Below are 26,577 nucleotides of genomic sequence, written 5' to 3'. Positions count from 1 at the left end.
GGGTTCCCACTGATAACACAGAAATGGAAATATTTCTTGGTGTAATTATTTGGATGGGTTTAGTTCAGCTACCACGTCTAAAAGCTTATTGGAGCACTAATTTTTTATACGCTAACAAGGTAAAAGATCTCATGCCAAGAAACAGATTCGAACAACTCCTTCAAATGTGGCATTACAACAATAACGAGGATGTGAACTTTGCAAATGATAAACTTAGAAAGTTGACCCCACTGATCAATAAGTTAATAGAAAGATTTCAGTACGTTCTTGTGCCAGGACCAGATGTATGTATTGACGAAACTCTTGTTCCTTTTAGAGGTCGTTTAAAATTTAAACAGTACATTAAAAACAAAAAGAACAAATTTGGAATCAAATCGTACAAACTTTGTACAACTGGTGGATATACCTATAATCTACAAGTGTATTGTGGAACTGATGGTATCAGTAATGCAACAGCGAATGTAGTCATGAGTTTGATGGACAATCTTTTGGACAAAGGTCGAACCCTCCATACGGATAACTACTATACTAGTGTGGATTTAGCATCTAAATTATTGAACAGAAAAACACATCTTGTTGGAACTGTAAGGACGAACAGAAAACTGAACGCGAAAGAAGTTGTGGCAAAAAAACTAAAAAGACATGAAGTATTTGCCCAGGAAAGTGGTACAGGTGTCGTTATGATGAAATGGAAAGATACGAGAGATGTGCTGCTATTGACCACCAAACATACCGATGAGGTAGTGGGAGTGAGACAACGTGGAAAAGAGATAGAAAAACCAAAAGCCATCGCGGATTATAACAAAGCCAAAGCTTATATTGATCTTTCGGATCAATTGAAAGCATATTCGCATTCTCTTAGAAAGGGAACGAAATGGTACCGGAAGTTAGCAATCGAGTTAATTTTAGGTTCTGCTTTAGTGAATGCATACTTGTGTTATAAGGAAATAACGAAAAATAAAATGCAGATTACTGAATTCAGAGAGCATCTTGCCTTGACACTTTTAGATGTAACTCATGAGCTTGTATCGGCCAAGAACATCCAAAATGATGAGCGTCATGTATTACAAGAGCACGCTAAAGGTCGATGTGTTGTGTGCTATGCTTTAAAAAAAGAAACTTTAGGACGGCAAGAAGCACAAAGCAAAACTCCAAGAACGAAATGGCAGTGCACATCTTGTAAAAAGCGTTTTTGTGTTCCATGTTTTTTTGAAACGCATTCTGCTACAAAATCAAAGTAATGCGATTTTTTTTTCATTTATATAAAACTATGTCTTTATTTTGTAACTGAGTTTTTGCTAATAAATGTTTTGTTTACTTTATATGCATTTTATTTTTGAAATACAATATCTCCTCATTGATGACACTCAGTTGACTGTAAGTACTGAATGTGTCTAAAAATTCCAGACCGGTTCACATTAGATGTTTCTATAGACGGCTATTTATCGCCTCCCATAAATTTATCATTATCGTGTGACTTTACAGTGAGCCACGCCGTCTTATTTTCTGTTTGACATGAGACGTCTATTGGTGTCATGCCGGCCTAAGTTTACCGGACAGTGAGACATTGCGTTGATGTCTCACCGTGCTTAACGTGTTAAACTTTTGATTAGCCTAACAAAACCTCAGTTCTGAAATTTGAATGCTAATGACCATGATGTCAAACCGATCCTTCACAGATATAAAATTCAATTGTACCAACACTTACAGCTTATTTTCTTATTGAGTTGTATGTTGGAACATACCCAGAAAAGTCCAGTCTCCTCAACGATGTGATCTCTCCTCTTTGGTACCTCGGCTCCTTCCTAACGTCTCTGCAAACCTCCTGCAGACTACACAAAAACACCTGATTCACTTCTCCAAACTCAGCTACTTATTTATGAGACAAGGACCTCCTTTTGTCAATTTGATGCCGTAAAACTACTTTCACATACACTTCACAAAATGCCCACGGTAGATACAAGGACCTCTTTTAATCTACTTGTTATCTCCTTCTGCAAAATTATTCACTTCTTTTCACCATGCCGGTATCCAAACTCACGAACCACACTCAATCTTGAGACAAACGACTGTTTCCTTCGATGACCAAATTATAACTGACGTCTCCGGTTCTCATGATCGGCTCACAAATTCCCATTTAAAAACGACCGTCCAATCAAAAGCTCAAATTGTGTTTACCATGATTTTGGAAAAGCCTAATTTCGGTTTCAGAGAAAAACTAAATAGCTTACTTTAAAATTGGTTTTGTCAATACACAATTTATACATATTTCAAAAGATTAGAATATGGTCATTTAATACTCGATTATACAAACAATGAAAAGATTAACTTACAGGTAAAATGTCTTTCCAAATTCTAAACAAAGGTTTTTTTGATAATTTTGTTTAAACAAATTTGTATTCTTATCTACACTAAATCTTATCTTAAATTACTATATACAATTTGTTTATATTGATATCTTAAAATTTTATTTCGATGGATTTTTTTATTTATTTTTCTTTGGTTGGGAAAGAAGAAACATAACAATATATATATATATATATATATATATATATATATATATATATATATATATATATTTATATATATATATATATATATATACCTATGTATATATATATGTATATATATATATATATATATATATATATATATATATATATATTTATATATATATATATATATATATATATACCTATGTATATATATATGTATATATATATATATATATATATATATATATATATATATATATATTATATATCACCTTTTCTTTTCTTTTTTGCGAGACTTCTTTTGTTTAATGATTTTTTCTGTTCTAATAATTTTTACGTTTCCCAATTTCGCAAAATCATCCAACAGAATAATTTTGACCATTATTATGTCCAGAATTTTTTTTTGTTGAACTCCATGGAGTACAGCAATCTGTCCATGCGGCAATATTCATTTATTTCGTTAAATATATTGATATGTAGAGAGTTATCCCAGTGAGCAACCTGCTTAAAATCTAAAATTTAGATTTAATATTCTGAATTCACTTCACTAAGTTTGATTGGACCTGACGGATTTCAGATGATCGAACTGTAGTAACAGTTTTAATCTCGCACTTCGGAAACGTCGCCGTCGTGCAAATTTAATTGTCTGGTCAGCACATTAGAATGCACAAGCATAACAATTATGAAAACAATTGAGAATCCAAGAACGAACAACAATTGCAAGCACGAGGTTTTAGCTAAATTCGGGAAATCAATTTGAATATAATCTAAAGGAAGATGAAACAAATTTTGAACAAATTGCGTTTAATAAAAAACATGGTTAAGTTTTTATAATGATTATAGGTTATTATAAAATGGTAATTTTTTAAAATATATTTAATTTATACGTTAGTAGAATGATAAATAAATATATCAAGAGTGAAGTAACAGAAAAGTATAGAAAAAAACTGGTCAGTAATGGTAGAATAACAATAATTATATTGATGCACACACATAAATAGAAAAGATGACATATGTATGTAATATTGTAATAGTGCAGGCGGGATCTGTCGAAAGGCACACCATAATGGACATTTTTCATAGGAGTATATTTTTTTGCTGGAATCACTTCAGGATGCATCAATAATCTGTACGACTGTTTGCGACTGTTTGCTAGTCGCAAATCTTGTGTTTATTGTTTTTTTTTGGGAAATACAACAAAAATAGCACTTTCTGCAAAATCCAGTTTTTCTGTAAATTATTGATTGCGACAAAAATAAAGCAATTTTATTTTACTTAATATTGTTACTATCTTTTCAATATAATAACGAATTCGATGAGGCATGCTTTCAATTAACTTATTAATTACATCCTAGGGCCAATTTACCCCTTTTGTATCCCTTGCACAAATAAAAATCTCTCAGCAAGAGCACCACCTCTCCTGAAGCTTACAATAATCTTAAACCTAATCCTTATCTGAAAACCGTTTTATTGTTATAGAATTTACCTCTTATTAAAAAACGGATTAATAAGACTGCACAAAATTTTCTGATATTTACACGTACGTTCAATAAAGGTGGTAACCCTTTAAATTGCAAATAAATAAAATACTCCTGTAACCAAATTGTATTTCTAAATCTAGAATAACGGCATGTTGCGACATCAATAATCAGTTCGTTTGCCTTAAATATGATTGATAACGTCAAAACGGGAATTCAACTCGCAAAATGACATTTAAGGTGCGAAATTGTCTTATTTCCTTATTAAACTCACAGATTTGGAGGGATAACTTCTTTAAAATATGTAACCAAAATAAGATTATAAAGCACCCATCCCAAAAAACTTTTCATTAATTGAAAAATACTTGTTTTATTTCTAATTTCCGAATAATTTATCCTAAAGAAATATTTTTTAAATAGGTGTAGGTAAGTGTAAATTGGTTATCACAAAATCTGTGTTTCGAAAGGTAAGAAATATTACATGTACCGCCTTTTACAAAAAATAATTAATTAACCGAAGAGTTAATCAATTCCAGTGAGATCTATAATATAGAATGTGCATTCGACTGGTCTTAAAATATCATGAGTAAAGGTTACAGTGATTGGCCACTTAAGCATTGGTATTTGATAAAATATGTAAGGCACTAATTTTTATTAAAAACCATATATTTAAATAATACACTAAATATTAGACTAAAGTATTCTCTTTATGAGTCAGTACGTCATCTATTGTTTAAAAATGTTTATTATTTATAAAAAAAAGTTTTATTCTTGCACAAGTAGATTTTACAGTGATTGGCCTAATTCGTATAATAATTGGCATAGAACGTAGATACTTAGTTAAATAAATAAATAATGAAAAGGTGGAAGGAGCATTTTCAAGAGCTGTTAAACCCAGAAAAAGAACAAAACGAAGATGAAGAAATAATTCACCACACAGCAGAACAACTAGTTGAGCAACCAACATTGGAAGAAACGATAAATGTCATAAAACATCTAAAAAATAACAAAGCACCTGGCACAGATGGAATAACTGCAGAACTGATAAAGAATGGTAAACATACGCTATGGAGGCGTATCTATACACTAATCGACCGCATATGGACACTAGAAGTCATCTCAGAAGATTGGAAAGTAGGAATCGTACTTCTTATATACAAAGTGGGAGACAAACGACTCTGCAAAAATTATAGGGGCATTCTTCTTCTTCTTAAGGTGCCATGCATTTCTGCGTAGGCGTCCACCGTACATCGTCTTGTCAGGTGAGATGTTAAATATTCTGGATTAAATAATTCTGTTTTTAGCAGCATTGCGAAGCATTTCATAGCTGTGGATTCCTGTCCATTGTCGAATATTGCGCAGCCATGACATTTTTTTACGTCCGAGACCTCTCCTACCCTCTATTTTCCCTTCGAGTATCAGTTGCTGAAAAGTGTATCGTTCTCCTCGTATAATGTGCCCCAAGTATGCAGTCTTCTTACTTTTTACATAATTAAAAAGTTCCCTATCCTGTAAGCCCGCTCTTCTGAGTACTTCCTCATTTCTGACCCTGTCCGTCCATGATATTCTGAGCATTCGACGCAGGCACCACATTTCGAACACTTCAAGTTTGTTAATGGAACTGGCCTTTAACGTCCATGCTTCCATTCCGTACAGGAGAACAGGCCACACGTAACACTTAAGCATCTTGTATCGGAGGTTGAAGTCCAATTTGCGATCAGTCAGAAACTTACGAAGCCTCAAAAAAGCATTTCTGGCTTGTTCAACTCTGCTCTTTATTTCATTCTCGGGGTCCCAACCCTCATTCAGCAAACATCCCAAGTATTTGAATTGCCTGACTTGTTCGATTTCTTCTCCAGAGACATATATCTTTGCGTTGGGGTAATCATTTCTACTTATAATCATTGATTTTGTCTTCTTGATATTTATTTTCAAACCCCGAGCTTCACTTGCAAGAGTTAGATCATTCAAAAGGCATTGAAGATCTTCGATGTTATCTGCCACTATGGCTGTATCATCGGCATACCTGATGTTATTAATAAATATGCTGTTAACTTTTATACCCTTATTAGAGTCTTCCACTGCTTCTGCGAAGGCTTTTTCTACGTATAAATTAAACAGCATTGGAGACAGTATACAACCTTGCCTTACTCCTTTTTTAATGGAGAAATCTTCTGTTTCGTTGGAATTTTGAAGACGTACTGTTGCTGTCTGATTCCAATACAGATTGGCAAATATTCTTATATCCTTTGCATCCAATCCCAACTCTTGTAGGTATTTTATCATCAATTCATGTTTTACATTATCGAATGCTTTCTCGTAATCGATGAAACAGATAAAAACATCCTTTCTTTGATCTAAACAATTCTGTATCAATGTTTGCATACTAAAGATCGCTTCTCTCGTGCCAAGTCCATTTTTGAAACCAAACTGACTCCATCCACTGACCTCTTCACATTTCTTAAACAATCTAGTGTGAAGTATTCTCAGGAAAAGTTTCAAAAAGTGACTCATTAGGCTTATTAGTCGGTGGTCCTTGCAGAAGTTCGCACGTGGTGTTTTTGGTAGGGCGATAAATGTAGATCGAAGCCAATCTTTTGGAATCTGGCCCGTATCGTAGATGTCGTTAAAGAGCTTGACAATAATGTCTAGGTTTTCTTCATTAAGTAACTTGATTGTTTCTGCGTACATATCATCTGGTCCTGGGGTTTTGTTACTTTTTAATAGTTTGATAGCGTGTACAATTTCAGCTTTCAAAATACTTGGGCCATACAAATGGTCTCCCAGTTGTGGTGGTTTTTGTGTTCTGTCATCATTGAACAAATTGGCTGTGTACATTTTCCAAGTATTATGTATATCGCTAGGGTCCGTTATTAATTTATTTTGGTCATTATGTATACCAGTGACTTGTTTTTTCTTGAAGACACCAGCAATTTCCTTAATTTTCTTGTGAAGATTGAAGCTGTCGCCGAGTTTATATAGGCTTTCAGCCTCGGCGCAAAGTGTAGTCATCCAGATCTCCTTCGCCGCTATAATTTCTTTACGAATTTGACTGTGTATATTTCGGTACCCTACTTCGTCCTGCCTGATCTTACACTGCCTGCGTTGTTCCATCATCTCTAATATTTCTTCTGTCATCCACTCATTCTTGGTAGTTGTTTTACTCTCGAGTAGAAAAGTGTTGTTCAACTCATCAAATGATTCTTTTATGGTGGTCCATAACTTTTCAACATCATTCTCAGTTGCCATATTAGAGAACCTATTGTTTATTTCCTCTGTGTACGCTTCATTTGTTTCATTGTTTTTGAGTTTTCTAATGTTTACTGATGCCTTCTGGTGTTTTCTTTTAGCTGTAGCGAGCCTCAGTTTGATATTTGCTACTAAGGGATTGTGGTCGGATCCTATGTCTGCTCCAGGTAATGCAGATACCTTAGTAATAGCATTCCTGTACCTTCTATTAATTGTCACATAATCTATTTGGTTCCTTATAATGCCCTGATGTCCGTCTAAAGGCGACTTCCATGTGTAAAGCCTCCTGGGTGGTAACTTATACCAAGTATTCGTTATGACTAGATCTTTGTCTTGACAGTACTGTATCAATCTGTCCCCTCTGTCGTTTCTCTGCCCAAGACCATATTTTCCAACTACGTGATCTACAGCTCCTTCCTCAACTTTTGCGTTGAAGTCTCCTAATACGATGTTAATTTCGTGATTCTTAGTCACCTTTAAGGCTTCGTCTAGCTGTTGATAAAATCGCTCTAGTTCTTCTTCTGGCTTGTCTGCTGTAGGGGCGTAGACTTGTATAATATTTATGTTAACTTTTCCATGCAACTGAATAAGTATGACTCTTTCGGAGATCGGGACAAAGTTCTTCACGGAGGCGCGCAAATTTTCGCTTATCAGAACTCCCACCCCATGTCTGTGGTGAGGGTCTGTGCTATCACTGCATGAGTAGTAAAGGGTTTTACCAGTAGTATTGATCATGCCTGTGCCTTCCCATCGCAATTCGCTTATACCGAGAATATCGATGTTAATTCTGTTCATTTCCTGAATTAGATTTTGTAGTTTGCCTGCTGCAAATAAGCTTCTAACATTCCACGTAGCAATTTTGATTGTCTTATCAAGTTGAAACCAGGAGATTCTTCGCACCCCTTGGCCATTTAAGGCCTGCCCGGGACTAGGGGCCGTTTGTTTTGTTTCTTCCAACATGACAAGAAAAAATCTACGGACGGATGTCCTGAGGAATATAATGCGGTAGTTTCCTACTTGCTTTCCGCATCGCAGTACCGTAGCCCTCTAACTGTTTCAGTCTCACCTACGGTATTCTAGTAAGAAGCCGGTTTAGGATCACTTCCTTTACGCCTAATTCTAGTACTGGTGATCGCTGCTGCCCTTCACCAGGTTAATTCTATACTATCCCTAGAAACAGGGTTGCCACTTCCGTTGAATTCACTGAACCGAATACTATATTCTCCACCTTCATCATCGTTGTGGTCTTCACCCGTATCCCTGGGCAAGGGGGCCGTGTTATACCCCACGGAACTGGGTCCCTATCTGAACTTAGCCATCTACTAGCTCCGGTCTACTGAAGCAAGAGATGCCCACCCCCGCGACGTGGACGCGCCAGACAGGAATTACTCATATGAGCGACAGAGAAGGTGGCTCTGTGCCCTATGAGCCGAGTTAATGGGAATGTGTGATACCATTCCCAAAAGCTATAGGGGCATAACAGTTTTAAATGTCGTCTACAAGATATTATCAGGAATTATATACAGCCGCCTGGAATCGTTTTCGGAGGAGATTATTGGTGAATACCAATGTGGCTTCAGACCAAAGAGGTCAACTATAGACCAAATACATATGTTAAGAGGTACCTATACAAGAAAAATGAGTTGAATATAACAAACCTATTTACAACTTGTATATCGATGCCAAACAGGCGTTTGATAGAGTAGATCGACAAAAGATGTTAAAGCAACCATATATGTTAGGGATACCCAATAAGTTGGTTAAACTTATACGAAAGACTCTGGAGTGGAACCCTCCATATGGGTTCAAGCTATGGTGAGAATAGATGAAGATATGACGCAGGCCTTTGATATTAAAAATGGAGTTAGACAAGGTGATGCCTTATCAACAACACTTTTTAATCTAACTTAAGAAGCTGTTGTTAGAAAACTGCATATAAACGGCTGTATTAATACAAGATCAATGCAAATATGCGCATATGCGGATGATGTTGTCATAATAAGCGGCAACAAAAGGGTATTAAGCGAAAAAGTTAAAGAACTGAAACGAGAAGCTGCTACGTTTGGTCTATATATAAATAAAAGCAAAACAAAATATATGGAGTGCACAAAATCGAATGAACATGAGAATCTGAAGGTAGACAACCATACCTACAAATATGCCTCCACTTTTCCCTACCTAGGCTCAATAATAAATGACAACATCAGTCAAGAAATACAAGCACGGATTCTTAGCGGTAATAAGTGCTTTTATGCATACAAAGACTTAATGAAAAGTAAGTTACTGAATCGTGAGTCTACGCTTAGAATCTACAAAACAGTAATTAGACCAGTGGTCACATATGGATGTGAAACGTGGACCCGTTCAACCACTGATGAAAATCAACTGAGAATATTTGAGAGCAATATACTAAGGAAGATATTTGGACCAACCCAATGCAGCGATGGTTCGTGGAGAATTAAAATAAACCACGAGCTGGATGAACTAATGCAGAACGCAGATATTGTTAGATTTGTAAAGTCACAAAGACTAAACTGGCTTGGTCACCTAGAAAGAATGCCAGATAATCGAGCTGTAAAAGTAGTCCAGAGATGGAAGCCCCAAGGAAACAGAACAAGAGGAAGGCTCCGTAAAAGATGGATAGACGACGTAGAGAGGGATCTTAAAACCATGAACATCAGCCAGTGGTGAAGGAAAGTATCCGACAGGGCAGAATGGAAGAACATTGTTAAGAAGGCCAAGACACACAAAGGGTTGTAGCGCCATTAGAAGAAGAAGAAGAAGAAGAGTAAGTAGATAGTTATTGGCCACCACTAAGAGGCTAAGGTATTCTAGGTACATTTTTATTATTTAAACCTTACCTGCGTAATTTTAATTTTGATTAAAAAACCATTAAAAATTATATATAATTTTAGTGATTAAAGAGGAATTTATTTTTAAAAATTTTAAAATAAATGCAAGAAATTACAAACCAATTACAATGTTATCTTGTCAAAACAAACATTGCACAAAAAGTTCTCCATTTCGGAGGATTTATACATTTTATATGGCATGCTCTGAAACAATTTGAACATTTTACTCCATATTGACTACATGTTATATTATAAACACACGTATAGCACAGTCCAGATTTCATAGGTTAAATGTGTGCTGTGAACATCAACGAATAAGGCTATTGGAAATTTGACGTTATTTTTGCTTAAGTAAGGATAAAGAATGCCTATATATTCGTACAACAGCTGATTTTTCATCCAACCGTTATTACTGCACCCAATTCTCCGTGTGTCAAGTACAGATTTAACAATTGCGGCTGAAAGTCCTTTGTAAGCGCAGATAATTATAGAAGGCGTCATAACACCACAAGCTGAAAATGTAAACATCACTGTGATGTTACTTTGTGGATGATGTTGTATTTCATCAACATTTTTCGCTTCTCTTGGTGCAAGAACTTTTTTGTTCTTTGGGAAAAGCCAAAAACAGGTTTCGTCTCCATTGTAGATTCTGCTGTGATCTTCATTATATCTTCTTCTTTATATTTTTTTTTGTAAGAAACATCTGCAGAGACCTTTGGCATATTATAACTAAAAAAAAGCATTGCCATAGTGATTGGTCACGTTGAAATATAGTAATTAGCCTACGCCCAATGACTGTTTACTCTTAGAGTATGTAAATGCAACAAGAAAAATAATGTAAGCTACACTGCCCATTTTTATGGAAAATAAATTATATCTGAAAACTTATTTTACAAATTTAACACAGTAATTGGCCGGTTGGCTAATAACGGTTTATATACCTTAATTATTAATGTAGTTATTGGCATAATAATTTCGCGCGGTTTTTTGTTCTCTGAAAATATTTGGGGACCACAATTTGTTCAGTTATAACCTTAGTTTAATAGCTCATGCTAAATCATATATATACCTATATATATATATATATATATATATATATATATATATATATATATATATATATATATATATAAATATATATATATATATATATATATATATATATATATATAAATATATATATGACCACACCCTTTGAGCACTCTATTGTAGCTGTATTCAGACAACTTTAGTTGAAGATTAAGCGACGTTACCAAAATTATCCTGTAGATTTGATTTATTTCGGTAACAGCAGAGATTCTTAATATTTAGAAATTTATGTTAATATTGCCAATCACTATATCATGGCCAACGACTGTATCATTTACCCTATTTATGAAGTTAAATGTGTCGATAGCAATTAAAGTAAATTGTATACTCACGCTTAATCAAGCCATTAAGAGCGATGCTGGGAATATTTATATTCCACTAGGCATCAACAATTTACCCATATAAATTACCTCAAAGGGTAGTAAGAAGCTCAAATTAAATCGAAACGCAACCATTTTCGTATACCCTATTTATCTTTAAACAAAAAAGTTATATAGTAATGAGTAGGTACGTCGTGGTTTCCTATATATTCCATAACTCCTTGAAACATGTTTTAAATTAAATCATTTATGGCATGTTGAACTTAATGGTTATAAAGAACTGGAATAATTCGACGTTTGGGTACATAGGTAAAAAATAAAGATATCATGCAGAGAACACGTAACAAATAAGAAAGTCGGGTTAGGAATAGATAAACGAATGGAAATAATAAAAACAATCAAAACAAGAAAGTTGTAGTACATATATAAATTAATTATACGAATAAAAGTTAAGGGCAGAAAAAGTGCTTCTAACTCAAGTAGGGTAGACACAAAAGATTTGCTTTCAACTGGCTACCAACCTCCACTACGAATATAGTATGTAAGGAAGTCATTATTGCTATTTGATGACGTAGGCTTTCTTGTTGGAAATTTGCCTTAATTAACCCTCATAGGTGACAGTAGATACCGAACACAATAAGCACAACAGTGATACAACCCGTATAAACGAATCAAAAATGAAACGAATACTCTACTCATAAAAATAAAAAAGGAAACACTAGAAGAACTTCTCAAAATAGATGAAACACGAAGACACATTCAGAAGAACATGGGTAGACTTCTTTCGATCCCTATTTGCTAAATGTAACGATAATGAACCACCCACACCAGAAGTGAGGACAAACTAAGAAATAAACATCGAGGGGGAAAGGTGAATGAGACATTAAAGAAATTTTAAAATAGAAAATCGCTAGGAGAGGACAGAATACCGAACGAACTCCTAGATCGTTCTCAAAACACTTTTTCAAAAAATCGATTTCCAAAGTGGAAATTGAAACGTCAAAAAATAAATATATTTTAAACTTAAATTGCGGCTTATTCCCAATAAAAAAAGTAAGTGTATTAAGATGCCACCAAAAAAATAGCTTCAGAACAATATTAAGTTTTAAAACTAATCCAAAAAATAATAGAACAAAACAGAATACCACAAAAATTGAGATCAAGCATCCTAATGCCTCTCTTTGAAAAGAGAGACAAATCAAACCAAGTAAATTAAATGAAAGAGAAATCACTAGAATACAACAAACAAGCATTTTTATGTTTCGTGGACGTTAAGAGGTATTTAACAGGGTCAAATTAAAGAACGTTACTTACTTATATACTCATAATAAAAGTAAAAATAGAAGGACAACTAACTTACCCAATTAAAGCTGACAATGAGAGAAGTCAGGGGGATTACGGATTACCTAATCCCTCTATTGTTTAATCTAATCATGGGAAAAATAATAAAAACAGCAAGAACCACAAAAAGATATCAAATTGGAGAAAAACAGAAAAACAATTTAAAAAAAAATTATAATAATTTATAATTTTATTATTTATATAAATAATACTAATCTCTCAAATGTAAGTGTATTTACAGAGAATATTGCACCAATTTAATATAGCGGCCAGAAAATTTAACATGATAATTTAGCCAAAAACAACAAAAAGCATGGTTATAACAGCAAATCTACAAAAGATATAAATTGGGGTTAAAAAGTCAGATAATAGAACAAGTGATGGAGTCTAAAAATCTAGACATCACACTATATATCTACGGAAAGCTCGAAACAGAAGTGGAAAATAAAGTGAATAGAGCAGACAGAGTCGCAGTATGCCTGAATAAAATAATATGAAGAAATAAAAATATCGAAAAAGAAATAAAAGGCAAAAATCAGACCAATAAAATGAAATATGCGGCAGAAACAGGACCCGATACAGAGAGAACAAAAATAATGCTAAACAGCAGCGATAAAAACTTAAACCTGAACTTATACCTGATCTTGCAGACATTTTTTATATAAAAATAATTGTAATTTGCCAAATGAAAACATATGGTTTTAACCAGACGCAGATGATGCATTTCCGAACTTTGAACTTCCTGTTTGGATTTTTTAAACAGATTTTTTTTTAAATGGATTGGTAAACGAGAAACAATAAAGTGTCCCCCATGATCTCTAGATATTACACCACTTTAATTAAAATCAAAAATTTACATTGATTTACCACAAAATTTACAAAATTTAAAAAATATAATTAGATTGGAAATTCATAATATAACTCCAGAAATGATCCACAATGTTCAAGAAGATTGCCGACCTCAGTTCAATGACTGTCAAGTCAGGTGGTAATTTGAACATTTAATTTTTGCTTAAATTGAATTTTATTCGTCATTTCTCTGCATTCTGAGAGCAGTAAAATGTATTGTCTATTAAATAAATTACATAATATATTTATACTTCTTGTGTAAATTAATTTAATTCAAAAATTAAATATTTTTGGTTACCCTTTTAAAAAATTATCGATTACGTAATCACTTTGAATTTGTCTCCAAAGCAGTTTATTCTCGAAAAAATATTCCATATATATATATATATATATATATATATATATATATATATATATATATATATATATATTTGAAAGATCTGATGACATTGTTCCAGAAAAGTGGAACAATGTCATCGGACCTTATGGGGAGGAAAAAATAAACAAAAATGGAAAATTACTACTCGAATTCTGTCTAGACAATAACCTGGTGATTACACACACTGAACACACACTTTCAACATAAAAGAATACACAAGATCACAAGAGAAGTCAAATCAAGAGACGAACAATTAATTTTAGACTATACTATAGTGAGTACAAAAAACAGAGAAGAACTGGATAAGAGACGTAAGGGTAAAAAGGAGTTATGAAATTGGTAGTGACCACTATCTACTAGAAACCACATTCAAAAGCAAAAGAAAAGGATTAAAAAGAAATGAGAACATAAACAGAAAACACAAAGAAATAATAAAAAATTTTAAACTAAGGGAAGAAACAACGAAAATAAGATACTCAGAAGGGCTAGAGAAAGAGATGGACAATGAACATGAAATAACAGAAACAATAGAAGAAAAATGGGGAAAATTTAAAAATGCGATGATAAAAACAGCTTAATCAATATGTGGAACTACAAGAAATAACAACAGAGGGAAACGAACATCTCGGTGGAACGATGAAGTGAAAAGAGAAATAAAAGAAAAGAAGAAATTATGGAAAGAATACATACAAGACAAAACACAACAAAAATATGAAAATTATAAGAGACAAAGAACAAAAGTTAAAGAGATAGTTAAGAAAGAGAACAAGAAAAGTTAAGAAAAATTCGGGGAAAATATAGAAGAAAACCGCACAGAAAACGTAAAATTATTTTACAGAACACTGAAAAACCTAAGAAGTAACAAAGAAACGAAACTGAAACAAATAATGAACAAGAAAGGAACAATAATAAACGACGATAATGGACAGATTGAGGGAACATTTCCAGCTGATACTGAATGGAAATCAAGTGAATGCAATGGAGAAGGAAAGCCACAACGAGAGAGTATCCATGAGAAACACGGAAAATCCAGAAACTACAGAAAAAGTAGAACTGGAAGAAGCAATAAGAAAGATAAATATTGGAAAAGCACTAGGAAGCGATGAAGTAGAACCAGAAATGATGAAATATATAGGAGTAAAAGAAAAAAAATTGTTATACATATATAACCTAATATGGAAGAGAAAAGTAATACCCAAAGAATGGACAAATGCAGTAATTATACCTAAATACAAGAAAAGAAACACAAGAGACTGTAAGAACTAACAAAGGACGTACAAAGTGGATTAAGGAAAGGACACAACACACAAAACCATATATTCACCATGCAACAAGTAATAGAAAAAGCCTTAAAGAAAAATAAAGAAATATATCTGAGCTTTATAGACATGGAAAAAGCATTCGACTCAATCAAAAGAAAAGATATATAGGAAAGCCTAAAGAAGAAGCAAGTAAGTGAAGAACTGATAGAAGCAACAAAGAGTATATACATGAAAACAACAAATACAGTAAGAATGTTAAATATACAGTCAGAACCATTTGAAACAACTCAAGGAGTTAGAGGTGAAAAGTACGAACTTTTAAGAAATATCATGCAGGGCAAAATTAAGGGCAAAAGAAGTGTGGGAAGAAGAAAAATATCGTGGCTTCGTAATCTACGTAAATGGTTCGGGTGTAGTTCGATTGAACTTTTTAGGCGCGCTGCTAACAAAGTCGCAGTGGCCATGATGATTTCCAATCTCCGCTAGGAGTGGCACGAGAAGAAGAAGAAGAAGGAGTTAGACAAGGGGGAAGTCTCAGCCCAGTGCTATTCATAAATGTAATAGATGAGATAGTGAAAAAATGTAAGAAAACATTCAAGAAATACTGCACCGGTTGGAACAGAATGCAAATGATAAACGCTGAGATGTGTATATTTGCAGACGACATAGTATTAATTGCGAAACTGCAGAAAAACTGAAATGCAACTTAGAGAAATGGAACCTAGAAGCAAGCAAATATAACTTAAACGTAAACAAAGAGAAGCTCACATAATAAACATATCAAGGAAACAAAGGACGGAAGATCAAATGGAAGTAATGATAGACCAACAAAAAATAATACAGACAAATTCATACAAATACTTAGGAACAGTAATCAACAACAAGGGAGATATCGAGAACGATCTTAAAAGAAATATCAACAAAGACCAAGATGACAATATAGAAAACAATATATAGACATACAGTGACATATGCAGCAGAAAATTGGATATTAAACAAAAGACATCAGAGCAGAATTCAGGCAGCAGAGATGAAATACCTCAGAAGAACGATCTGAGTAAAAAGAACTGATATAATCAGAAATGAAGAAATAAGAGAAAGACTCAAAATCAAACCGATACTCGACTCAATCAAGGAGAAAAAATTGGCATGGTTCGGACATCTAACCCGGATGGACAATAATAGACAAGTAAAAAGAGTGTGGGACGTCAAACCAATAGGGAAGAACAGAAGAGGAAGACCCATTAAAGAATGGAACAGTGACATCTCGCAGATATTGCAGAGTAAGGGTAAGACTTGGCAGGAAGCAACACAGATGGCATCCGATAGGAAGGAATGGAGAAAGTTCGTTAAGAGGTAGGACCCCTCAGAAGACTGTAAAATATTATAATTTAATGAATTGTATTATAAACGGCCTAACACCGAAAGGTACAAATGGGTCTACTGATTAAGTAAAGTAAAGTATCACAATTTTTAAATTAATTGGATTCATAGAATTATCATTAATTTCTTAGTTCCAAATTATTTTGAACCTTGGACTGTTGGAAGTTGAATTAAATCTGCACCTGTAACTGGTCAGCAAGCCATAACTTAGACACTTTTATATGATATGTAGGGATCGACCTCACTTGTTTCTTCTTTTTCTCCGAGCCATTCCCTGAAGGTAAAGTGGTGTTCTTAAACATATTTTTCTTTCATTTAATGGTTCGTACAGACAAGATTTTCGCCTACTTTTTCATATTTTTTAAACTTACCGCCATATTGCATTAGCGGTTGGTAACTCGCCTTGTCATGTGTCATGTTTTGCCTTCAAGGACACTGTCTTTTCACGTGGTAGCTATGTGGATCTGAAATGTGCTCCCATTTGCCGAGTATTTCCTGATAGCATTAGAAGCTTTTGTGGTAACTTCATTACACCTTTTATAATATTACTAATAAACTCTAATCTTTTCAATAATGTTACCTAAAGTAAAAATAAAATTAAATTAATATCAAATTGTTGGAAGTGTGATCTTGTGATCTTGTTAGTTCTCGACAAATACTTATTTTTCACGTAAGATTTTTACACATTTTTTTTAAATTAAGTACATGTACAATAACCACTTGGTCTTTTGCTGTGCTATGTTTGAATCAAATTGTAAACTGTATTTAGTTTTAATTTATTGTTTATACAACTAATTATTGATGTCTATTATCTTAAGCTTCTTTACATTTTACACCATTGACTGCTACATGTCTTTTTAAGGTAACACATTTGTATTAACTTGTCTATGGATGTTTGGTTTTTCATATTGTGCTTTTTAGATGAACTGATGATGCTTTCTGATTAGAGAGCGAAACGTCTTCAATAAATAGATGAAGTAGCCAACTTCTTTGTCTTTTTTCTCTACCTTTTGACCGAGAAACCCACCACTCTTCGAGTGATCCTTATTTATATTGGATTATATCGAAAAAAGAAGTACGACCATTAATCCAATATAAATAAGGATCACTCGAAGAGTGGTGGGTTTCTCGGTCAAAAAGTGGAGAAAAAAGACAAAGAAGTTGGCTACTTCATCTATTTATTGAAGATGATGCCTAAAATGATAGGATTTAACAAATAAAATACAATGAAGTAAAAATCAAATACAGCATCATGTCAAAAGGGCCTTATTTACATATCTTCGCTCATATTTGCCTAATTACACACTCACTGTAACAAACGGTGATGGTTCGGAATATGTCTAATCACTACTTCAAACTCTTCAGAGTCCCAAAAATAACATCACTTTTTAAATGAGAATAAGCCACAATTAAAGGTTAAAGTGTGGCATTTTAAAATTCCTTGGTATATATTAAAATCCCCTCGTATATGATAAAACACCGAAATATTCTTTCAATTGCTCTTTGCGTCGCCGAGTTGATATAAACACATTTTTAGAGTTTGTTTATATACCACGGACGCGTATTTCTTTGGTATTTTCTTTTGATCGAAGCTGCTTAATATTCTGCGTTTCAAATAAATATTCCCGTTTATGTGTTCTGTTTATACCAAGTTAAGCGAATGATTTTTAAGAATTTACTCACTCTTGAAAAGGCCGGCCGCTGTTAAAGGCGTGTTTTATTGGTGTCCGAATTTAGCATCAAATTCGTAGTTTTTTCCTTGTTCGCCTTTTTTCATGCGAAATTGTGTAGTGTTGTGGTAGTTAATTATGCAGTATGTGTAGTTATAGAGGTTTGCATAATTGGCCATTGAGAACAGACGTCGGTGTATGGTTTGAAGAAGCCGGCCTAATTTGTTAGAAAAAGTGATTTATACTCAAAATAATGTGCCAGTTTCGATAAGAGTAATCACCGCTTTTTTATTTGTATGCCGTATATCATCTAAGATATTTGTAAAACGGCCTTTCCAACAAATTTTAAAAATACCAATATGGTTCCAGTTTTTTAAGAAGCCGAGTCTAAGGTTTGTGTCCAGTGTACCAATTTCAACCTCAATTTTGTTTGTTTGGAGATGAATTTGTTCGTGTGGCGGTGAATATATATCTAGTTCTAACCCCAGAAAGTCCAGTATAGTCCAGAAATTTAAAGTAAAGAAATTTTAGTGAAATCCAGGTAACTTTTTTTGTCTTAATTTTTGAAGATACACATTTTCTAATAATAATTGCTGTCATAATTGTAATAATTTAAATTATAAATGTAGGGTGTGGCCCTAGCTGTCATAATATTTGTTCTTTTTTAAAAGTTAATATTGACATCTGACAGCTAGCACTATTTTTGGCGTTTGGTAAATATCTAATCATAAAATGAGATCTTTGTTTTGTTTTGGTTTTTTTAAGAAAAAGGTTAACCACTATGCACAGTTTTATTTAAAAAGATAAATTTTTTAATTGTAATGATTTATTTCTGCTACAAATTATAGCCCAGTAACAATTCTAAATCTTATAGTATCTCCAACTTCTAGAGTTTGTAAACGCATAGGACATAGTAAGTGTCTCTTTGTTATTGTATATTTACTTTTGTAAACAATAATATAGTATTTTTGTTATCGTCTATATTTGTAACTGTTTGTGGTGAGGCAGTAATAAATGTTTAATTTTTTTCCCTAAACCATTTTGTTTATTTATTTTAGAAAAGTCTTCTAACCCCTCTCTTGTGTTTATTAAGAAGGAAGAACCTTTTCTTTTATCCGGCAGGAAGTTCCCTCAAAGCGGCGTCCTTATCTTAAATAGCTAGAGGACCTTCTTGTGTCTTGTTTGTCCATTTGTCCAGGAGATTCATGTAAGTACCCCTTTGTTTCATTTGTTGTAGTTGCCCCAATCCAATCCCATTGTTTCATTTACTGATCTACGACCCAGTTCTCCAAATAAACCCTGAGAGCCGTTCGCAGCAATTTCGTTTATTTTGCTTGCCCTATCTCTAACTCCATAATTTCTGTCCCCAATTTTCAACCCCCTATAATAACACCCTATGTGGTAGGCAAAATATTCGTTACAAAAGTAAGTTTATTGACGTTTCAACTTCCACTTCGGAAATCGTTCTCAAAATACATAAAATAACATCAATTAATAAAAGTTTCAGTGCTGCGTGCCGGGGATTCTTCTGTTGGTAGAGCCACGAATTATCTAGACTTTATGTGTTTGCCAGGATTTGCTGCTTTGGTCATCTGTGCTTCCATCGATGAAACGCATCATATCTTATTATTTCTCGCAGGATCGGGCTTGGGTGATTCTTTAATTCTGCAAACCTAATTCTGGCTTTTTCTGCCATTTTATCTACCACCCTTACTTGTTGCAGTTCTCTAAACAGAAAGCGTTCAGCGACGTATCTAGGTACATTTGCCGCTTCTCTAAGCATGTTATTGTGGGCTGCCTGTATTTTCTTTTTATTTGAATTGCTTATGTGTCTCCATGCGAGAGATGCATATGTGATTATTGGAAGTATGTTGCTGTTTATCAGTCTCATTTTCGTCTTTATGCGCAGTTTAGCTGTTTTTTGGATGGTTGTGTCCACATGTTGCGTGAAGGTTAAGCCTTGGTCCGTAGTGACTCCTAGGTATTTCGCTTCTCTTTTTCATTCGATGGGATTATCTTGCACTAACAGCTGTTCCTCTGGGGTTCTTTTTTCTTTTTGAATATGATTGCTTGGGTAATACTGTCTGTAGATTGTTGACTGCTACTTCTAAGTTTCTGTGGTTGGCCTCAATCGCTGTGTCGTCTGCATAGAGACTGTGTTCCTGGTGTTCTTGGAACATCTGCGGTGTTTATTGTGGATAGTAGGGGTGAGAGGACTGCTTCCTGTGGCACAACAGCGTCCGGAGCTCCATGCTCGGATAGTACTTGTGCTATTTCGAACGAAGTTTTGGTTGCTCAAGTACGAAAAAATCAGTCTCGTTATGGCCTCACAGTATCCGTACCCTCTCATTTTGTATATTAGGCCTTTATGCCAGACTTTGTCGAAGGCTTTGCTTACATCCAGGAACGCTGCTCCTGTGTATCGTTTTTCGTTAAATCCACCGTTATATATTCTGTCAGTCTAAGTACTAGTAATTCGCTAGAGTGTTCTCTGCTCTAAATCCGAACTGAGCTTCTGGGATTAGTCCTATTTCGTATGTTTCAGCTTGTAATCGTTTTAGTATTTCTCTTTCTACGATCTTGCTGACTGCTGGCAGTAAGTTTATAAGCTTATCAGCCTGTAGTTTAGCGGAAACATGGTATTCTTTCCTGGCTTTGGAATTCTGATAACGTGGGCTTCCTCCCATCGATTTGGGAAGAGCCTGTATCTAAGGATCACATTCGTTATGTTCGTTAAAAGTACTATTGCTTTTGCTGGTAGATACTTTAGGCCTTCTATACTAGACAGCTAAATATGTAATTAAACCAGCCAAATAATAATTTTGCTCATCGTGAAAGCTCAGAGCATTAAAATTTCTCAATATTTTTTTTTGCCCCATTAATTACCTCAAAGCACTTCAACCTTAAGTAGTTACAAGGCTGTCCAGCTTCATGAGTCGATATCTTCAACATTTCAAAAACCTCTGACATCCATCCGGTAGTCTTTCTATTTTTTTTAAGGCACAAATTTCATGAAGTACTTTTTGAAGTTTTGAATAGATCTGGAGTATTATTTGAATAAGTCAATATATATATATATATATATATATATATATATATATATATATATATATATATATATATATATATATATATATATTGTCTTATTCAAATAATATTAAGCACCAGATCTATTCAAAACTTCAAAAACTACTTCATGAAATTTAATATATTCTACTCGTTGCCCGAAGGCTGGCCTTTATTGACAGAAATAATTAAATTATACCATCCCAAAGCTCAAACAAATATCATTTAATTAGTATGCCTATGCGTTGCACCCGTTCGCTTCATAACTATCGTTAATTATTAAGTTTAAATAATAATTAATAAAGCGTATTTTTATTTTTTGTAAATCTAGTATCTTAATATTTTAAAAGCATAGTATTAAGTAAGTTTATGTTTTCGATATATCATTAGACTAATTAAATCTGAGCCTGTTATCTATATTATAACTGTAAAAGTGGTTGAATGAGAAATCAGGGAACGTTCAAAAGCAACTTTCAAATTCAATATAAAATAATCCAATAGTCATTTTATCAAAAAGTAAAGAGAAGTAAAAAAAGGATATTTTTTTATAAATATCCTGTTCAAAACAAGAGTATATATAATAGGCTGTTTTATAATAGGCTGTTCAATAAGTTTTGCTTATCGAAGGGGGCGTTTCTACTAGCCCAATTTTTTTGTGATCTTGGTACACTCTTTATATGAACGTGTGTGAAGTTTGACTTCAATTTCACGATTTATTATTCATTCAATCATTTAGTATAAACGTGTTATAGTATTTTTGTATAATGGAAAAATTAAGTGTCATGCTGTAATTGTATTTTTAATTTTTGTCAAGGTTTAAACAAAAGAAATTTATGAACGAATGTTGAAAGTGTATAAGTACTCTTTGCCATCAATTAGTAGGTACTTACAGCAGAAAGATGGGTTGCTGAATTTAAATGTGGTTGTACAAGCCTTAAAGACGATCCACCTCAAGAACGCCCAAAAACAGCAATAACATCATAAATCGTGGAAAAATACAGGATATCGTATTGGAAAATTGTTGAGTGACTAAAAGAGATTTAGCAGAAGCCTAGGATTCTTATTTGGTAGTGTAAGAAATATTTTTATGAAAGTATTGGCTTTCAGAGAGCTTTCTTTACAAGGGATGCTGCGTTTGCTAACAATGATACAAAAACATATTCGAATGCGACTTGCTCAGCAACATTTCTAGCATTTTCGAAGGGATAAAGTGGATTCTGTGCATCGATTCGCCACTATGTATGCATCGGCTCCTAAATAAGTTTGTTTCCAAAAATAGGCCAAAAAGGTGTTATTATACGTATAAGCATTAATTTTGGGATGCGTAAGTGATTTTGTTTGTGGATTACTTACAAACTAGTAAGACAATAAATTCTGAATATTAATATAACCTTTTAGACTAGCTGAAGAAAAAAATCTTAAAAAAAGACTCGGTTTGCAAAAGAAAAAAATCCTTTTTCATCAGAACAATGTACCATATCATATTAGCATTTTTGACAGTGGCTAAAATATAAATTGTTGGAACATCTACCGTATTCACCAGATTTGGCCCCTAGCAACTTCTATCTGTTTAAAAAAATGCATGCGTTGTAACGATGTGCTGAACGTCCTACAGCGACAGCGTTCAACAGTTCGAACCGTGGGAGTGTCGATAATCACGCATCCATTTCCACGACAAGACGACGAGGTGGGATTCGGAGCGGCTATTTAAAGCGAACGGCTGGCGGAGTTAAATGAGTTTTATGGCTAACGCTCTCCCTGGCTCGCTGGTGCATTGAATCTGCGAAACAACCCGGACAGAGAGACTTCCGCAGTGAGGATTATACTCTGTCCTTAATCAAGCAGAACTCGTGAGTATAGTGTATTGAACGTTACTGTCAACTCTGACTCAGAGTATAATGTGGATCTGCACAATCGAATATTTTGATTGCGAGAGTATTTGGCGCTTCCGCTGGACTGAGGTGGAAACGTGCGATCGAATTCGCGTATTTCATTTTCTGTTAGTAATAATAATTTTTCTTTTACAGACGTCCGCCGGGGAATTCACTCTCACGGGATCCAGGCGGGGATGTAGAAAATATTATATTTTTATTTTTGTACATACGTTAGAATTAATAGATTTATTTTTATTTCAACCTGTGTTTTACTGAGTCTGTCGCTTCGAAAGAGCTACCCGTCACAGCGTGGAAAGAGTTTTTATTAAATGATGAGGTTATAACAGCCGTGAAAGCGTATTTTGCACCTCTTCCAGATTCTCACTCAGATAATTCATAAATTGAAATCTCGTTTAAGTGTTCTGGATGTTCTGTGAGACTAAACTGAATAATAAACTGTATTTCAAACTATAAAATTGTATTTTTTATTTCGAACCGCAAAACCTATTGAACAGCCTACCATACCTGTAAAGACCATCTTACTATAAAAGAATATTCATGAATGTGTTGCTTGTGTGAGTCCATTTCAAATAGGTAAAAGAAATAAAATTAGACTTACTCACAATTAATATAATTTTACTACCAAAACGACCGGTTTCGTTTTCTACACTTTGCAAAGCACCTTCAGGTCAAACGATACAAAGTAAATTAAATGCTGAAATTATAAAAAGCCCATGTTAGGGTGGTGTCTTATAAACATAAATATTAAAAAAGGTTATGTAATTATGCCAATATTACATGTCTGTGTTTATTATTATGCATAAAATTGATTTAGCAGACAAAGTGAAACAAATTGGTAAGAGATAATCGATTGAATTGTAATAAATTAGAAACAAACAAAATACTACTTACATTCCGGTACAAGAATTTTTAGATATTGATTTGTGATACATAGTTCAAACTATTCTGTAATTGCTGATGATGGGTGATCTTCGGTTAATGTTGTAACTGTCTGACAATTAACGAGGAAGTTTCTTGAAGGGAGATATGTTAACAAATGAAATAGGAGTAAGGTATATGTGATTGTTTGTTAAATGAAGGTGATGTTTTATATTATTTAAATTATTAAAGGTATTTATATTTATTCAAGAGATATATTTTAGAAATATGTGTAAATTTATTGAAATTTTCTACAGTATGACAACAGTTATGTGACAATGAATTGCATTAATTGTTGAAATTGTTGTTTATTACAACAGTAACCGAAGATCACCCATCATCAGCAATTACAGGATAGTTTGAACTATGTATCACGAATCATTATCTAAAAATTCTTGTACCGGAATGTAAGTAGTGTTTTATTTGTTTCTAATTTATTACAATTCAATAGATTATCTCTTACCAATTTGTGGGTTTTCACTTTTTCTGCTAAATCAATTTTATGCATATTAATAAACACAGACATGTACCTAATATTGGCATAATTTCTACAACCTTTTTTGATCTTTATCTTTATAAGACAGCACCCTAATATGGGCATTTTATAATTTCGGCATTTAATTTACTTTGTACCATTTGATCTGAAGATGCTTTGCAACGTGTAGAAAGCGAAACCGGTCGTTTTGATAGTAAAATTAAATTGATTGTGAGTAAGTCTAATTTTATTTCTTTTACCCATTTAAAAGAATATTATTCTTATGCCAAGTATATTGGCAGAAGGTTGAAAATATTTCAAATATTTTATATTGAATCAGCTCTAATATGTATTTTTTTCATTTCAGGGTTGTTTTTTTGGTTCGCCGTTTAGTTCTTGTTATCAACAGCACCAAGAACATTATAAGTCGTCACAAGCACACGGTAAGTCAAGATGAACTATTAGGAATAAAATATATATTAAAATTCTTAAATTTTTCTGTTATATAAATAACAATAAATCTTATACGAGCTGCTTCTTATATGAGGCATATCTAATGAACTAAATTTTAATAAGTATATCTTTATTCATAATGATTTGATACTCTTTTCTTTAACATAATTTGTTTTTATTTTAAAGTATTCCCGGTAGTTTTGTTTTGTATTTTTAACATTTGTATTTTACTCTTATAACAGCAATAGATTCTTCCTTCCTTTGTTAAAATATATACGTCTTAACAGACGAGTAGTGATTATGCATGTTGCAACTTCCATGCATATGAATGCTTTTTTACGCTTTTTCTCTTCTATCCCTATTTTGGGTTTCTAATTCACATTTCACATTCTGAATTCACGTTTTGTTGTTTTTTCTATCGAATTTAATACTTCTGTCTTATTTTTAATAATTACTAATCTATGTTGTTTTTCTAGTTTGTCTAGTATCAACACAAGCTCTTTCTAACTTTGGGCTATGAACAATATGTCATGACCGCGAAGCGAAGATTGAACACTTTGACTACACCTATTGAAAGGTCTCCTTTCTACTCTAGAACACGTTTCATTTTGTGTTTCCTATATAGATTAAATAACCTTAGAGATAATAAGCAGCACCCTTTTCTAGTATATCGAGAGGAATTTATGTTTTCCAATCTCTTGATTTCTTCATTTGTATTATACTGAAGCTATTTTCTTGTGCCATCTTAATGCAATTTACTATTTTTGTTGGGAATAAGCCACAATTTTACTTTAAAATAATTTTATTTTACTTTTCGATTTCCACGTCGGAAATCGTTCTAAAAATACAGATATTAATAAATTAAACAAATTTTGTTTTTGTTACTTGGTGAAAAATTCTTCTAATAATTTAATTTTATCTGTCTCATTTATATTGATAATTCAGGCATATATTATAAATTTTAAAATAAATGACTTTAAAATGGTATTATCAATATTGTAGTGAATTTATTTAACTGCTATGTCTTTATTTAATTTATAATGTCTTTATTAAAAGGTTCTTATTTTAATTTATTAAAAAGCACGATAACTTATATCAATTTATTTAACGAATAATACATAATTTATACAGGCGAACGCAACAATTAAAATCGCGAGCGCGTCTTTAAAATCAGCTGACCCTCTTCAATTAAAGTTCCGTTATTATATATGAAATCCTGTTATTCGAGAACAGCGGCGATCTCGCATCGAAGTAACCAGAAGCTCAGACCGGTCTCATTCGGCCTATCTGACCTCTAGTCGGATGATTCACCATAATTTGGGTCTAGATCCTTCGCCGAAATTTCTACAACAAAACAGAATTAGTCATCATATATTTACAGTTATTTTAGGCCATGATATTTA

The 26,577-nt window shown here is 33.3% G+C and overlaps 1 protein-coding gene across 2 annotated transcripts in view; it reads left to right on the top strand.

Annotated features, from left to right (window-relative positions):
• Positions 1 to 26,577, top strand: part of LOC140434710 (uncharacterized) — a 284,330-nt gene that overhangs the window by 52,576 nt on the left and 205,177 nt on the right. For both annotated transcript variants that reach the window (XM_072523163.1, XM_072523162.1), the window contains exon 2: positions 25,089 to 25,164. In XM_072523163.1, coding sequence (XP_072379264.1) covers positions 25,089 to 25,164 — 76 coding nt within the window. The remainder of the gene's footprint in view (positions 1 to 25,088; positions 25,165 to 26,577) is intronic.

This window comes from Diabrotica undecimpunctata, chromosome 2 (assembly GCF_040954645.1).
Source record: "Diabrotica undecimpunctata isolate CICGRU chromosome 2, icDiaUnde3, whole genome shotgun sequence".
NCBI classification, from domain to species: Eukaryota; Metazoa; Arthropoda; class Insecta; order Coleoptera; family Chrysomelidae; genus Diabrotica; species Diabrotica undecimpunctata.
This window is presented reverse-complemented; position numbering and strand designations above follow the sequence as displayed.